Source organism: Typopeltis vanoorti, chromosome 14 (assembly GCF_054136105.1).
Source record: "Typopeltis vanoorti isolate ZY-2024b chromosome 14, IOZ_Tvanoo_1.0, whole genome shotgun sequence".
NCBI lineage: Eukaryota > Metazoa > Arthropoda > Arachnida > Uropygi > Thelyphonidae > Typopeltis > Typopeltis vanoorti.
Window position 1 is genome coordinate 81,372,580 of NC_143562.1, and position 17,762 is coordinate 81,390,341.

General features: G+C 37.1%; 1 protein-coding gene across 1 annotated transcript in view; it reads right to left on the bottom strand.

The window, feature by feature from the left end:
• The window catches only part of LOC150099707 (semaphorin-2A-like), a 794,210-nt gene extending 783,764 nt beyond the window's left edge, over positions 1-10,446 (bottom strand). Inside the window, exon 1 of the mRNA XM_090404419.1 lies at positions 10,354-10,446. Coding sequence (XP_090260545.1) covers positions 10,354-10,387 — 34 coding nt within the window. The 5' untranslated portion in view covers positions 10,388-10,446. The remainder of the gene's footprint in view (positions 1-10,353) is intronic.
• Positions 10,447-17,762: the final 7,316 nt, after the last annotated feature.

The following is a 17,762-nucleotide window of genomic DNA, read 5'->3' on the forward strand; positions in this document are numbered from 1 at the left end:
CGTGAGTGTCCATGTTTTCTAGTAAAATAAAGAGAAGAAGTCTGTTGATATTCCTCAAAATCTATTGAACGTCTCCATTGCAGACGCTGGTGATAAGAGTAATGTCCGAAAGTGGGTTAACAAAATGAACACGGAAGAGAATGTTCTTTTACAATATCAACCATGAACAGAAAGACGACTGGACGGACACAGTAACTAATGAAAATAGGATAGAAGCTGATGGAGAGATTCATCAAGATCACCGAGTAGCTGCCAAAGAGTTTCTTTAATACTTGGATGTTTAAATGATTACAAAAAAAGTTAAGATAACTGATATTCATTGCAATATAATATTAATAAAGAACCTGAAAGATCTTTTAGTAAGTAGGAGCTACTCTGAGTAGGATATTCTGCATACTTTTCAATAATAATTAAGCCTGCTCTATATGGTAGCCGGCTTCTATAAAGTCTGCTGTCACTATTATCAGAATACTAAAGATAAATATATCATGCTTTACTTGATACTGAAAGGCAAGTTTTTGTTTGGAGTGTGTGTGTGAAAGAGAGAGATTTACTGAAAACAATAGAATTTTTTGTTATCAAAATATTATTCCACGTTTATTATCATTAACTCATACCTCTTTGGTCAAGCAACTAACTTGAGTGAGTTTTCGCGTGCTTAAACGTGCCGATGTACGTGTACTTTCACAAAGTCTCCGTTCTATTTTAGCAATAAAACCCTCCCTTTTCAGTTTTTCTTTCTTTTTTTTTTTTCGCTCTTTCCCGTTCTGACGTGGCTAATTATGACATCAAACTGGAAACATATACTTGAGTGCATGTTCGCGTGCCGACCAATGTGAGTAAAACGCATTTGTTGCTATCCACTGGGACTTTCCTTTAGGAAGGGGCAGGAACCTAGAGATATTAGCGTACGCTATTATAATAAATTATACATGGAATGCTAGAGTCGGCAAATAAAGTGAAATAAAACATGCGTGTCTATCAAGCACGGACATCTGCAATTCCATTTGTATTTCGATGATTTCAGTTTTACCTCGAGCGTGTTCTGTGAACTATGGAAAGAGAATGAAGTACTCCACAAAAGATAGGTCCATTCTTGGTAACGAAGATTATTTTTTGCACGTTCAATCTGCATCAAGAAAAGTAGCATATCATGATACAGAAATTATCTTGAACAATAGAAAAGATAAAAAGGATACGTAAGTAGGGAAAAATGAGGTTTTTAAGTCGCGATATATCCATGATTCATTTGTGGAACGATTCATTCTTAAGGTAATCGAAATTTGAGAAATAAAACAACCTGTAATGCTTGTCTACTGAGTATAAAAGAAGAAGTAGATCAAACTAATTTCTGACTTCTGGTTAGAAATGAAATTATTATCCTCCTAAACCCACCTGTGTATTGAATAAATTCATCATTATAATTACGCAGCTCAGTCTTAATTAGAACATTCTTTTGTATTATTTGTCAACAACCATACATCGAGAATTTTAAAATGAGAAATCAATTTTCTGATTCTTGAATACCCAAGTCATTACAGTGTTTTTTATTTCTCTTGTTGAGAGTGTACTATAAGCTATTAGGGAGAATTTTTTCATTAATTAAAGAAGCATAAGGTCCATTAATTTCTCATCTTATGGCTAAACTAGATTCTCTGTACTCTGTTCAGTATGTTCAACAGACAAATTCTGAAATTTGTCTGTTGAACATTTGAATCTGTACTTCTGTGAGCTGCGGACAAAACCCCATGCACAATAATCAACAACTACATGCATTCAACAATATATAAAATACTTCAGAAAAGATATAAAAATTCAAAACTAGAAAAAAAATCGTAGCAAACCAACAATACGCGCATTGCGTAATAAATATCAAGCTATTAAAGAACATGTTAACTCATAAAAAATACTGCCCCAAACTACTCTCGTTTCTTGGAAACAGCAACGGAATTATTCAAAATATTTTATTTTCTGAATCCAATGTTTGCTCTCGCTGTAATCGAAATCTTTATTTCATACTCTAATTTAACGCTTTATCCTTTATCTGTAATTTAGGTTTCCACAAAATGTCACAAGAGATAAATAAAACTAACGCAAGTTTTTCCAATAAATGCGCTCTCTGCAACGAGAGCAAATTGATACAAGCAATTTGTTCTCGTTGCAACTTCATTTTATACATATACTAATGCTGAAAACAGTGCTAAACAAGATAATAAAAATATAAAACTATTTTAAACTGGCAAGAAGTGGAAATGCCATAGCGGCAGAATATTGTTTCGATCCTTGCTAAGGCATTCTTTGTTATCTGTGCAACTTTACTTCTGTCTGAAGCTTGTGGGTTCAAATACAATATACTGTACTACAAAAAAATAATAACTAATTTTAATAATAATAATAATCGATTTCTAATATGCTCTCTTTTCTTTTTCCAGATTGATAACAAAGAGATCTTGAGTTCTGATATTAAAATATCTGTCCCTGATATCACCTCTTCCTTTGATTTACATATGCATCAGAGGTTGTCTTTATTTTATTATTCTTATGTTTATCTCAATGGAGTGAGAAGACTAATAGCGGGAGAACCATGCTAACCATTATTCACACAATACCTATGATTGCCTTGCCTGAAAATCATTCATTGTCAGGGTACTCACAACAGCCATCAGCAATCTATTCCAATCACTCACCACTCTCCAAGCAAAAAATCTAGCCCGTACACCCACACTAATCACGCTACACAACTTTTATGGATGATCCCTAGATCTCTATCTCTACTCGTCATGTATAGAAAAATTAATTTTGTGCCAATCTTATAGAACCTCTTCACAGAACCAGACTTTACAACCAATACACTTTAAGTGTATCCTCATATGGAGTATTCTACAGGCCTGTCATCAGCTTGGTCACTCACATCGGATCCTCTATACCACCTCTTCATCTCCAAGAAACATAGGTGACTAAATCTGAGCGTAGATCAAGATGTTGTCGAATCATAGACCTTATAAAGAGGTATGATAATCTGCCTATCTTTACTTGTCAGTGCGCTCATAAAATCACATTCGGGTGATTTTATGAGCTATCTGCTAACTTTTGCAATATGCCCGCTAAACTTCCACTCTCGATTCATCATGACACCCAGATTCCTAGCCTCGTTCATTTCCTGTAATCTAATATGTATCAGTGTAATATAGAACATGTAATATATTCATTCAGAAGTGCATACTTACCAAATCAAGAAATATTTCCCCCACTTAAAAACCATTCCCAATAATTTTATGTCACATTTTAACACAACGCTTTTATGTTTAAAAATTGTAAATTCTAACATTTAGTATTCTAAGAGTTATTAATTAACCGTCATATTGCATTTAAAGTCATGCAGAAAACTTACAATATGCAGAAATCAAAATGTTATTTGAAATGTTCTGATAGCTTGATGACTTCTGATAATTTTATAGATGTTTTAAGAGTAGTTTTGCATATCAGTAGATATGGAAAAAAAAGATAAAAAAAATACTAGTCAGCAAAATTCTTCAAGATATCAATGTAGAATATGGAAGTTAGGATATCAATCAGTGCCAAATGAAATTACATGGAGTTTGGCACTCTGATACCGTACAGGTCAAGGTATAAGAGTGTAAAAAGAACATATGTTCCTTTGGGTGGGAATTCTCCATACAACCTCTAACTTAACACCATCTTAGCATGTAAGCTATTGAAAAACTCACTTCATTCTTTCATAGGACGTTGTTCCACAGCAGCGCAGTCGAATTCATCACCTCAATCGGTTTTTTACGTTGATAATTCTCGGCGAAATTTACGCGTTTCAGCTCTATCACTAATAGAGCGATAGAGTGTTACCATAGATCCTATGGATATACTATAAAGCACTCGTAGCCACTCATGTGAACAACTAGGTTCTGAACGTCGAAGTTTGCAAATATGAATGATGCAGCGAAGTTACTGTCCTTTCAATGGTTCACCATATTTATGCATTTCCTTGATCTATTAATCATCCCCCGATTATATGACTATGAATGTGTCGTATTTTCGGAACACTATCAAACATCTATGATCCATATACTTTTAGATTGTAAGCGCCAAATAAGAAAGAGATGCTGGCCTGGTTGGTCGAATAGATTAGTGTATCTGATCCAACTAACAGGCAGTGGGTTCAAGGCTGCTTGAATAAAATTATAAAGCCTGCCTTTAAAAAATAATATTCCAGACAACTACTAGATTATTCGAGGCGTACTGTTCGTTTTCTCTGCTACTATTCATATCTCGGCTTCTCCTTGCACATGTTTAATATCTGATCCCCATTTTCATACGGCCAGTTTGAACAGCTTAAATAATTCGAAAACTCTGAGTACTGTATAAGTTTTATGGAAACCGTTGGAACATGTGTTGCAACCGTTCCTCATCCATTTATAATTTATTTCAAACTTATTACCATCCTTCCCTTTCAATCATTCGTTGGTTATATAAGGGAAAGACGAATGAATGTTATACAAACAAACAAATCGATTTTAAACGTATACGCTTTTGAAGTATCCACAAGGAGAAGGAACCAGAAGACTGGCTTTAGAAAAAACAGAAATGGCTACAATTTTCTTTTCTTTTTTTTTTTAATTGAAAATATCTCACAATATAATTCAATTTCTAAAATGCAGAAGCTTTTCAAAGTAGAGGAGCGTGTTTTTTATGAAATACTTTTTAAGCACATATGTGGGATTATATTTTTAAATATCCTTTGCTTGGATGAAGTAGTTCAGTTGTCATACAATGCTGTAGAATTCAAACTCAAACAGAGCTTCAGCGGATTTACAGAGCAAACGATAATACGATAAAAACATTTGATGTGTTAGTTTAAACACATCAGATGTTTTTTAAAATGAAATTTCAATTAGCCAACAGTAAAACACACCAGAAGTCAACTCTCTGCGGCAAAACTTTATATGTGGAAAGTTTATATTTAGCATTATATAAATTAAAAAAAAAAAGTACACCCATAGCAAATTTTCTTCAAACCTGTTTACCTGTATTTGTTCTGGAAGGAGTCGTGTGATATAAAATATTTTGGGAGGTGTTAAGTATAAAAGTTTGGGAACCTCTGCTATAAGAACAGACAGTTATGAATTAACATATTTTATGACTTGAAATAATTATTATTATTATTTTTTTTTTTTGCAAACTTGGGGATACAAACGATAACTCATGAAGACAATCATTCTTCTTATTGCAATATATTTATTTTAGATAAATCTCATACTTAATGAATTAAAAGTTTTACCTTATGAAAACAAAATATTAAATATGTTAGAGAAAAAAATGAAATACCCATTTGCAATCAATAGTTCATCTTCGTATTAATGCGACTTATATAAAAACAATGTAACATAAAACATTACAGAATATGAAACCAAAGATCTCGTTATTCCCAGTATTTGGTTAAGTGACCTCTGTCATATTTATTTATTATCAATATAACTGAAGCTGCTCTTCTGAATGCACAATTTGTAAAGTGGCATATAGCGAACGGAATATAAGCATACATTTAAATTGCACCTTCAAAATTTATTTAAAAATTTAAATGAGCTTTTAGTTTTGAAATTATTTTCAATATATTAATTCAGACACACATATATAGTATTTAAAAAAATTGAAGATTATTATTTAATAAGACAAATGAGAGAAATAGACTGCTAATGACATGGAATTAAAATGAAGTGCTACACTTGTACAAAAATGTTTGTACATGGTATTATAAATACTTTAAATAATTGAACATCCACATACAAGTTTATAGTGAACTCCAAAAAAACTTATTTTACAACCAACGAACAGTTCTATTTAAAAATATGTTCAGCCCTTCCAGAAGCGAAATAATACAAAACCCGAACAATAAACTGCATGACAAAATCAGGTTAAAATCTTTCCTCATGCTTACGGCGCCGGATGTAAGTGAAGAACTCTAATTATACAGCACAGAAACGTGACTTTCGAAGCCTCATGCACCTCGTGCATCCAGAATGATAGAGCTGCATGCTTGTCAAGAGGAAGAGGAGGGATTGAAATCCGGCCGACCTTCAAGGAAATTTTTTTCTCTAGATTTTTTACTCAATATCACAATAGTCAATCTTGAAATGTAAGATGACCATGAGATTTTTCTGTTGGTAACCCTAACTTTCTCCTTACATACACCGACTTTAGAAAATAAACACGCAAGAGAGAGAGAGAGAGAGAGAAAATGATTAACAAAAAGAAGTTCAAGGATAGCACAAATATTTACTTAGGTTTGGTAATTAGAAATGCAAACATGTTTTTGAAGGAACAAAAGGAATATCTATTCTAAAATGAAATATTATTATTATTATTATTATTATTATTATTATTATTATTATGTAAAGTGCCTCCATGGAGTCAAAAGACTCATCGCGGGAGACCCAACATTGACATACTAACCGTTATTCACACAATACCTGTTATACTTCCCCTTAAACTCATTCACAAATGAAGCATTCACAACCACCTCTGGCAACGCATTCCACCCATTTACAACCCTCCAAGCAAAAAATCTAGTCCTAACACCCTTGTTAACCACACTCTTACACAATTTCCAGGGATGACCCCTCGTTCTCTCCCTTCCTTCACGAGTCTTAAAAAGGTTATCAGTATCAATTCTATAAAGCCCTTTTAATAATTTATATGCCTCTATCATATCGCCTCTCATACGTCTATCAACTAGATTTTGAAGCCCACAGACCTTCAATCTATCCTCGTAGGAAACATACCACAGGCCTGCAACAATTTTCGTAACCCGCCTCTCAATCCTCTCCAGCATTTCCACATCACCAAGAAATCCAGGTGACCAGATCTGTGCACAATAGTCCAAATGAAGTCATACTAATGCTTTATAAAGTGGGACAATCACTTCCTTATCCCTGCTTGTCAGTGTGTTCCTCAATAACCATGTAATCTGATGTGAAGTTTTGGCAACCTTTGCAATATGCCCTCGAAACTTAAGTTCTCTGTCCACAATAACTCCCAAGTCTCTAACCTCATCAACCTCCTGCAGTTCAGTTCCATCAATATAGTAAACAGCATGTGATCTCATCCTTCCGAAGTGCATCACCTTACACTTGGCCACATTAAACTGGCAGCCATTTAGTTTAGCCAACACCACCAGACTATTTAAATCATCCTGTAAGATATTCACATCATCTGAATCAACTATCGCTCTTCCCAGTTTTGCATCATCAGCAAACAAGTGGATATCTCCTTTCAAACTATTCCCAATATCATTGATATACAAATTAAATAACAGAGGACCAAGCACTGAGCCCTGAGGCACACCACTAGTCCCCTGCCTTCTACTGGACTCCGCTCCACCATAAACCACTCTCTGATATCTATCCATTAGCCACCCTCTAATCCAAATCACTAGTATGGGATCATACTCATTTGCTCCAATTTATGCAACAGAGTTCCATGTGGAATCTTGTCAAATGCCTTTGCAAAGTCCAGCAGGATCACTGAAAAAGGATTTCCTTTATCCAACTGCATTGTTACTTCATTATAGAAAGTGAGCATATTGCTAAGGCAAGATCTACCCTTCACAAAACCATGTTGCCTCCTATAAAGTATCACATTGCTGTCCACCCAGTCCTGAATTCTAATTTTTATCAATTTCTCCAGAACCTTAACCACTACTCCCAGTATACTGATTGGTCTATAATTTGCTACCTCAGTCCTGGAGCCCCCCCTTATGTAGTGGAAAAATTTTCCCCTCTTTCCACTCAATTGGAACTTTACCAGAACTGAGGCTTAAATTAAACAGCCAAGTTAGAGGAGGTTCTAATTCTCTTGCACATTCCCTTAAAACATGAGCCGATATGCCATCTAACCCAATGGCAGTGTTAGCATTAGCATTATGATTTCTAATATCATGCATTTATTACATGAAGCATTATTTGTTGTTTATTTTTAGCTTAAACTGTTGCAACTGTTCGTTTTAATTTAATTTCTAAAGATAAATTAAACACTTAAAGAATACTATAAATGTTAGCTACCTGATACATTTTCAAAACCAATTAAGTAGAAATTCACATTCCGTAAATAAAATATAAAACACAAGGATAAAAGTCAATTAAATCTCAGTTGAATTAGTATTCTCAAAGGCAGCACTTCAGGAATCTTAATTAAAATGTTTAATACAACTTACGATCCCAATATTTTATCACCAATTAATCACAGTTACATTATAACGAAACATTTTCGTTATTTGGAAAATGGCATTTTATTATAAGTTACCTACAAGTTGATTCAAATGGGATTTATTGTTCTGTAAAACAGAACCGCATTATTCAGTAATGACAGTCTCATTTGATCACAATTATATAAACGAATTTACCACACCGTGTAACTCAGCTATTGGAAATAAATAATAATCGATCCAACATTTCATATTATGGAAGACATAACATATCAGTTATGTCTTCCATTCCAAAAGTTTGTCGAGTTTCAAGATTTATCATTATTAGAGAAGAAATGATGAATTCCACAATATATCGATTGCCGCCCCGTTTAGTGAAGGAAACTCTAAGCTTACTACGATGTTTTGTTTAAAGAATGCTGTGATATTCCAGTGCTCTTTGGATAGGCACATATCTCAGTGTATCGTATAACAAGTCTTATTTTTATCTGTTCTTTTAATCGGCGTATTCGCACCCCTCCCACCATTTCTCCACCTCCCACCCGTTCTCTAGTCTACAGCGCCTATGTATGTGTGTGTGCAGGTAGTTATGACTTTTGGGAGTCTCATTTTCATTTCCTTGGAACCAGAAAACAGCATTACAGATACTTTCACTTCGACTTCAAACTAGAAGAACGTCAACACATTCTTAAAACGCCCAAGGTAATTTTTACTGCAGAACTGCAATCAAACACTTCTCCAGACAACCTCTCCGTGGCTAGTACTATTAAGGTATGGTTCGTGCAAGCCCAGTAACCCCGAAAACTCCATTAAAAGTTGTTCAGCTTCAGTGCGTGGCGAGCCTGGCTACGATCACAGCGACAAATGCCAGGTGTTACCGCGAAGTGGCGCCGAAACTGGGGTCATTTATCTTAATCCGAACAGCCTTAAGTTTAAACACAGGCGGCGCTGTTTTGGGTGCTTAGCCCAGAGAAGACTAGCACGGATCTTCGGGCTAAGAATTTAATGGACTTGGTGAATCAGCCTTTGTGAATGCCTCTGTCTACTACCACGCACATGCAAAGGGAGTGACTAGAGGGGGGGGGGGACATTAGAATGCACCAAAGTTCGTTTTGTCTATTTCCTGAGATTGGAAATGTTTTTTTTTTCTCCTTTCACCCATTAGCTGTGAAACCGGTTGGTATTTTATTTTATGCAAATGTTCAGTGATCACAGTGAAGTCATTTCGTGTTATACATAACGAATAAATCCTGGAATATTAAAGATAGGCTGGCTGTTCCTGGCCTGTAGAATATATTCGCCAACGCAAAGAGAGTCACGAATAGTTAAAATTCACTTCTTGTCTTTCAAAGTATTCGCTACTTATTTTTATGATCATGAAGATTTTGATGTGTGTGTGAGAGAGAGAGAGAGAGAGCAATGTCCATCTTAATCAGGCTTACCTAACTCGCATCGTACTCTGAAAATCCACCTACCTGACATGATGCGATTCCTACTGCTCAGTAATCTGCATTATCTGGGAATGACACCTGGTTTAATTATCCATTCTGTGATATCTCCAAGCAATGAGCAAAATGAAAAACAATACAATAACGATCGGGTAACAATCCTTACACTATCTTGCTCCATTTGAACTAAGTTTTGTCGAATGAAAATCATTGTGACAGTATTACATTGCATAGCTTATATGTCAACAGTCTGAATCTAAATCTGAATATGCACATTATAGAGACTGAGAGGCTGTAAAGCGCCAACGAAGGTAATTTTGCTTGAAAGAGACGACGAGAATACCGCATCGCTCAATGAGAATTCGGCAATTCACATACAATGAGAACTCATTACAATAAATTTCGCAGATTAGTTGGAACAATTCTCATTAATACGGATTAGTGATGAATAATGTTATCAAAGTGAGTCGTCTCGAATTCCGATATCGAATTTTATCTCTCCGTCCTGAGTTCCGCTAAATGTATTCGCTCGAATTCATTCGCTCGTGTCGGTTCAATTCGTGCAATCAGTTTAAACAGTCAATAATTACACGCTTACATTAACTTAACCTTATTATATGCAATATTACACATGCAACAGAGGTCAACAAACTCACAAAGCATGATACAGACACTGAGAGAAACACTTACCTTTACGTATCACTCGATCATAGGTAGGCCCCATACATCCAACGGGAGAGGAATACAATACTGACAGCAGCTTGAATAGCAGGAAGAAGCGACAAGTGCGTAGTATGAAATTGGATGTCACACAGCTGGCACTGCGATAGTTCACCATTGTGAAGGTTCAGCGTCGCCTGTGGTTGTTAAAATTCGCATACAGTCAGGTGTTTAGTTTGAAACAAGTTCGGAGCTCGCAGATGCTGGAACTCTAAATGAAGACTTCCAGTCGATTCACAGCTGCATACTCTGTGAATAGATTAACACATACACATTCACAAAGTTACTAGCAATACAGATACAAATACGAGTAGTGTAACAAACTGTCTTCTAGTCTGTTAGTTCCTATTAGCATATCAGATAATCCGCATCCATTTCTGCATACAGGAAGTCCTAAAGTCTGGGCCACACGAGGTCACACGGCACAGTTAAGTCACCCGCGTTGAGAAATCGAAGCATAAATCATCTTGTGTCCATCTTCTGTTCTGTTCGCTTGTACTCCAACAGCACAATACCTCCGGATTCCAAACTATGGAAGAGAAAAAAAAAAGTTCTTTGTCACACTTCAGCTGACAAATGACCGCGGCAAGGTCATCCACAACACTCAACGACAAGTAAACAGAGCCGCAAGTCGCGCTTCACCTCAGTTGACACCTCGCACGTCACACTGGAGTGACGAAGTAATCGCACTAATTACACAGCCCCGCTAACCTTACACCAACAGTGGCAGGCGGTCTCATTAGTGCCCTCCTGTCCCTACTATCCCCCCCTCCTCATGCTTCTACTATCCTCCACGTGCCATCCACCAGGAATTAGAAGAAAATGCTGCACTACTAGCGGCTGCTGGTTTTATTAATGCCTGCTGTCGGAATGTCTGCTTACTTCAAAGCAGTCATTACGTGAAAGGAATGAAGGAAGCCTCAAGAGTACAGTAAAGCCCATCATTTCCCTTTCTTAGATGGCTGGTATGGAAACCGACGCGCAAACACACACACACACACACACACACACACACACACACACACACACACACACACACACACACACTTTGCACTCCGTAACGCACACACAAGTCAAACAATTACATGAATTTTCTCGCTCAGCCGTACAGCTGCGATTCCCAATTAACTATATTAATTTTATAAGATGAAGTCGACTAAACACTTGCGCGTGCATGAATTCTTTAGGCTGATTTCGTATTCAGGCTTCTGAGAAGTGTCAGACTTTATAAACTCAGAAACAGGAAATGATTCGTTTTTAATTAGGAAATGATTTCTCTCGTCAAATTGCTGCGGTAAAAGTTCTCGGGAAATTAGATGCACACATCAATCAATAAATGCACATGATTTATGTTTACGAGAGTCTTTGAATAAGTAAACATTTTCTGAATCCCTAATCATAATCTGAAAGAAAACAAATCATCTCATTTTTAATTCAAAACTGGAAAAATCTAAGTGGAAAACCTTGGAAACTGAGCTAAAAAAGTCTATATACGGAGGGTTGTGGTTTGCTCCGACAGCGTAAGCCAAGGCATCACTAATCCAATACTAAGAAAGGTGATAAATGAGTCTGCTGATGATGCAACATAATCATTAATGGACTGAAGAAAAAAGAAAAAAAAGCAGAAAAGGATAATGGCACAATGTAAAAAAACTTTACAGGTTTTACTGAGCCGCGAGATTTGGTGCCCACTGTCTAGGTCTTGATATAATGATCGTGGCTTCATACGCACATACCATGCTCAGCTGTTCCTGTTCACTGATCTGCAAATAAGACCACTTTGGGATGCTGTCCACATAATCTCTATGCTTGTTCCAGCAGGCTAATGAGATTCCTCTGTAGTTATGCTGCAAAGCAACATGTCACTGAATTACGGTTCCACGTTGCTGATTTAATATGAACGTATTTCATTTATATCTGATTATGTTTCCAGTTAAAACTGTTTAAAGTACAATTTTGAATTCAACTTGTTTTTATTTAAAAATTAGATCTATTTCTGAGAATGTACCTATAATTTCTTCCGCTTATAATAAAACATTATTTACGATTCACGGAATCTTAGAGTATGTGCCAATCTGTGAATTTTTTTATTCTTTGAGTTCTAGTAATGACAATATAAACAGCTTGCTTTTCTGCAACGAAAATATTTATTCGTTATTTTATCTGTTAGTCTATTGATATACATGGATGTTGTGTCTAGACCAGCAGGGAAAATAAAAGATATTTGATGGTACTTGAATTATTTCATAAGAACTGCTAAATATTTTAATCGCGGTTTGACTTTCAACGCTCTGTAATTAAATTATACAAAACCAGATGAAACCGATAAATTATTTGCACGCTTCACTTAGTTCATGCAGTCGTAGTGGTTTCGGTAAGAGCATTGCTGAAAAATATCACTATTACCCTACCTTACACCTGAGTACATTAGAATACTATGTAGAACAATTCTTCTCCTGCAGCTTGTGCCACTTAAGCGGGGTCGCTATTTTTGGTGAGTCTCCCCAACATCCTCCTGTCTTCAGCTGTAACCACATTCAAGTTCTTCATCCTCAAGTCTTCTTCCGTCAGCTCCCTCCATCTCTTTTTGCGCCTTCCGCACATCCGTCTGCATGACCTTTCTACCGACATATCTGTCCTCCCTTCTCATCACTTGACCAAACCATCTCAACCTTGCCTCCTGTATCTTCGCTTCTAAGTTCGTAACTTTCACCGTTCCCCTCACGTCATTTCTCAGACAATCCTTTCTGGTCACACATAAGCATTCTCATCTCCGCTACCTCCATCCAGCTAAAGTTATTTCTCCTCAGGGCCACAGTTTCCATAGCATACATCATAGCTGATCTCACTACTGTCCTATAGATTTTGCCTTTCAGATTGATCGGTAACCTCTTATCGCATAGCACTCCAGCCATCTCTCTCCAGTTCCTCCATCCCGCTTGTATCCTGCATCCCACTTCCTTCTCAGCCTCTCCATCCTCTTCCCCTGTTGAACCTAAGTATCTAAAGTCCCTCACCTTCCTATTGACATTTCCTTCCAGCTCCAGATCTGTCTCCTGGCCACAGTCCACTTTGCAACACATATACACTGTCTTACTTATGCTCAATCTCATACCTCTCTCTTCCAATACTTTCCTCCATCTTTCCAGTTTAGCTGCCACTTCTTCTTTTGAATCTGCACATAGTAAGAATGTTATCTGCATACAGATAACATTGTCCAAGACGCGCCTTGGACAATGCATACAACATTGTCCAAGGCGCGTCTTCTCTCACCTCCTCCGTCACAATATTAAACAGGAAAGGACTTAATGCTGACCCTTGATGCAAGCCAACTGTCACTTGAAACTTTCTGTCTGTCCCAGGCAGGTCCGAACTCTTGTCTTCATATTTCTGTACATTTCCTGCACCAACCTGACATATTTCTCCGGTACCTTTTCTCCCTCAGACACCTCCAGACTTCTTGCCTTGGGACTCTATCGTACGCTTTCTCCAGATCAATAAATACCAGATGTAGCTCCCGTTGTTTCTCTAGAAACTTTTCCATCACCTGTGTAACCCAAAGATAGCATCTGTCTTTGATCGACCAGGCATGAAGCCAAATTGCTCCTTTGCAATCTCCACCTCCTTCCTCAATCGTCAATCAAGAACCCTTTCTAGGATTTTCATTGCACGGAACATCAACTTTATTCCTCTGTAATTCTTACAGTCTTGTGCATCCCCTTTACCTTTGTAGATGGGGACAAAAGTTCTTTCCCTCCATTCCTCGGTTATATTTTCCTTTTGGCAAACTTTCAGGAACAGGTCCCACAGCAGATCAATTCCCTCTTCCCCTCAGCGCCTTGCATGCCTCCACTGGGATCCTGTCAGGGGCCCACAGGTTTTCCATTCTTCATCCTCTTCATGGCCTCCTTCACTTCCACTCTACTGATTTTCTGCACCATCCCCTCAGAAGGTAGCCCATCTTCTCTGTGAGTCCTCGCATTTTCCTCATTCAAAAGTCCTTCAAAGTATATTCTCCATCTGTTTCTTATATCCACATCCCTCCATAATACTCTTCCTCCAGAAGAGTATTCCAGAGTCTTTCATCTGCCTCACATGTAAGATGACCTTTGATGTCTTATTTCTACATTTTGCTAGTTGGTAAATTTTTCTATGTCCTTCCTTTGTTTCTAATTGATCGTAAAGATCTTGATATGCCATGGCCTTCGCCACAACTCTCTTGGCTTCTTCCTTTCTCTCTCTTTGTACGCTTCTCTGTCCTCTTCCACTCTTGACTCATCCCACTTCTGTTTTGCCTTCCTCTTAGCCGTGACTGCTTCTTGTACATTATTATTCCAACACCAACCCTCCTTCTGCTCTTTAATCTTTCCAGATGTCTCACCAAGCACCTCGATTGCACAGCTCAGAATTGCTTTTGAATTATGTTTCCACCAATCTTGTACACTTTCTAGTCCATCCGAAAGCCTCTCTAACACCCTCTCCCTAAAACGATTCCTCACACTTTCTTCTTTTAAGCGAAACCACTTAATTGTCTTCATCCCATGGCTTCCAAAGGTTCTTATCTTCGATCTTATAAAGCATTGCAGTATATCAATTAAATTGACACGTCACTTATATTAATTTGCAGGCTGAGTGGTTAACAGATAGGATAACCACTCGGCCAATCACCAAGCTGCAGGTTCCAATCTCGCCATATGCACGAATGTGACTGCCTTTAGGCGGAAGGTGAACTTCATCGCCAGGCGTGAAACCACCGCCCCGCTTATTGGAGGCCTGAAGTGGCTTGAAAAAGCTCCATGTTTGGTAGCTAGAATAGTGTTTCCGGACTATGTAAAAATAAATAAAATACTATATAATTAATAAAAACAGATAAAATCATTGGCCCATCGACGGTACAAATGTACAGCAGATTTAGAAAACCGTTTGTGGGTGGGAGCTACATAAAAAAAAAAGGAAAGCATCAACAGATCTAGTATTGAACATAGAAAGAGACTGTAAATATATAAATGAATAAATAATGTAATATCGAAATCAGATATACAACGAAAACAGGATGAATACTCAGACTGAAAAGTAGCTACATACACTTAAGAAATTTTAAACGTCCATGGTTAATTCATAACAATCGACCGAGTGGAATCCACAAATTATTATACGAAATTTTAAGTTATGTTATTAAAATTGAATTTTGTGCACCAAAACAATATCTCGTTATTTAGAGAACCGTCGCTACAATCAGATTCTATGGATGGCTAACTTATACGAAGTCGCTTTTATTTGTGTCTATCAATGTAGTTCACGCCTGGTCATTTTGAGACCAGGGCCAACGAACTTAAAGCCCTTCTGCTCAGCTATAAGAAACCTCTATAAGCTTATTAAAAAGCCAAGTCAAATACCTGTTTTCAATATTGACATTCTCGAAATAGCAGACTTAAATACTTACTTTCTAAAATTATTAGACAATATATATAAACCTATATGCATAAATCATGATGGACAGCAACCACTCTTCGAGCTTTGCCATCAGTGAAGGAGTACCTCAGGGCTCCGTTCTATCACTTATCCTCTATTTCCCATACATAAACGACCTGGTCTCAGTCAGCACCAATCCAAACCGCAGCTGTACCGACAATAGCACACTCCATTCTTCCTACTCTTCCAACAAACCATATAGTTCTCAGACATCAAAAACTTCAAGACCATCTGCAACCTCAAACACTTCTCCATACTATCTCTGAGTGGAGCAAAAATAACCTGTTCATCTTCAATGTCAATTAAACACAGTTCTGACTTTTCTCTCGCAAAAGGGATCTCAGAGCTCAACTTTCAACAATCTAATCTCAGTAATAAACAAATCGGCAGAATGGATCAAAATCTCTCTCTCTCTCTCTCTCTCAGGACTGACATTTACCTCCAACGCTCCTTGCGTAAACATATTACATCAATAGCTTTGTAGGCCTCTAATATACTAGCCATTCTTTTTCACTCAAGGTGCTATTTTACACTCGCCCAGTTATTATTAATCCTATATAAATCCAAAATTCACACATTTGATGTGGTACACCCAAAAGCTCCCTAAAAATTCTTGATGCTGTCTAGAGGCGAGACATTCGGCTCATGGATGACCCTTCCCTCACAGAGGCACTTAAACCTATCATAAATGCGATGTTTTGGGATCTTATACGATGCGTTTTGGCTGTCTCTTAGATAGGTACTTCCATAGTGGACTGCTCTGCTCCAGTGAACTGGTAACCATCATTCCTCTGCTGACTGTTGGGCCTGTTAAAACAAAAGCAGCTGCTGCTTTTGTTTTAACAGGGCTCCGTTAAAAAGGGGGGGGGGGAGAATCAGTACAACTACAAACACATCGAACCTGATTCTCCCCCCCCCCCTTCTCATTTATTTCATCTATCTATGCTTTCTGTAACAGCCTTCCTCATAATGTGTTTTCCAACAATTTCAACCTCCAGCTCGTTAAGAAGCTGGAAGTTGAAACTGCTGTTAGGGTGCCCAAGAACTAATAACTGATGCGTTATTAGTTCTTGGGCACCCTTGTGCTGGAAAAAAAAACCGTGAAGATGATAAAATGTCAATGTTTCAATCACCTCATTATTCTTTTAAACCGACAATAACTTGATATCTGCTTGATAAAAATATCTTAAGCAGAAAATATGCTGGAAAAGCCACCATCCTTTTTAATGACGCCACCCACACAGTTGATCCTGAATGCCATGAGTCTGTTGTAATAGTATGAACTGGGTGATGATTAACATTCAGTATATGATAGCACCTTACTAGAAGAATATTAACTCTGAAGCCGTTCCATTTTCAGTATAATTAAACACACAGTTACAATCACGTAACTGTGTGTTTCAACGTAACTACTTTCTTTTAACCTTGATGTTACGTCATTGTCACTGATACTCAATATTCGTGAAAAATGAAGGGAGGGATCACAGAATAATTTTTGCAACACTGTGTATATTGATCACCGAAAAAATATGCCAAGAGAGCCAAATGCTCATGAGGAATAACCAGTTGCATGTAAAAATGTGTCTTATTCCCGAATGAGTTGATTTTTCTCCATGATTATAGTATCAAATTAATTTTCTAACACTAAAGTAGAAAAAAAAATTTATTCCAGATGTAAGTAAAGCAAAGTGAGGTTCATAATATCACTGATATATAATAAAACCACACCTTAAAAACTGTCTGAAACTGAAAAAATATAGAATCCCTTGGTGGAGTCGTCAAATCTGTGAGAAACATTATGTACTTTCCGTATACAATCTAAGAAAAACCTATATTAAATTAAACAAGTGAAGTGCGGAGATCTCAGTAAATTCGAAAGAACAACCTCCCCCCCGTTTGCCGAAACT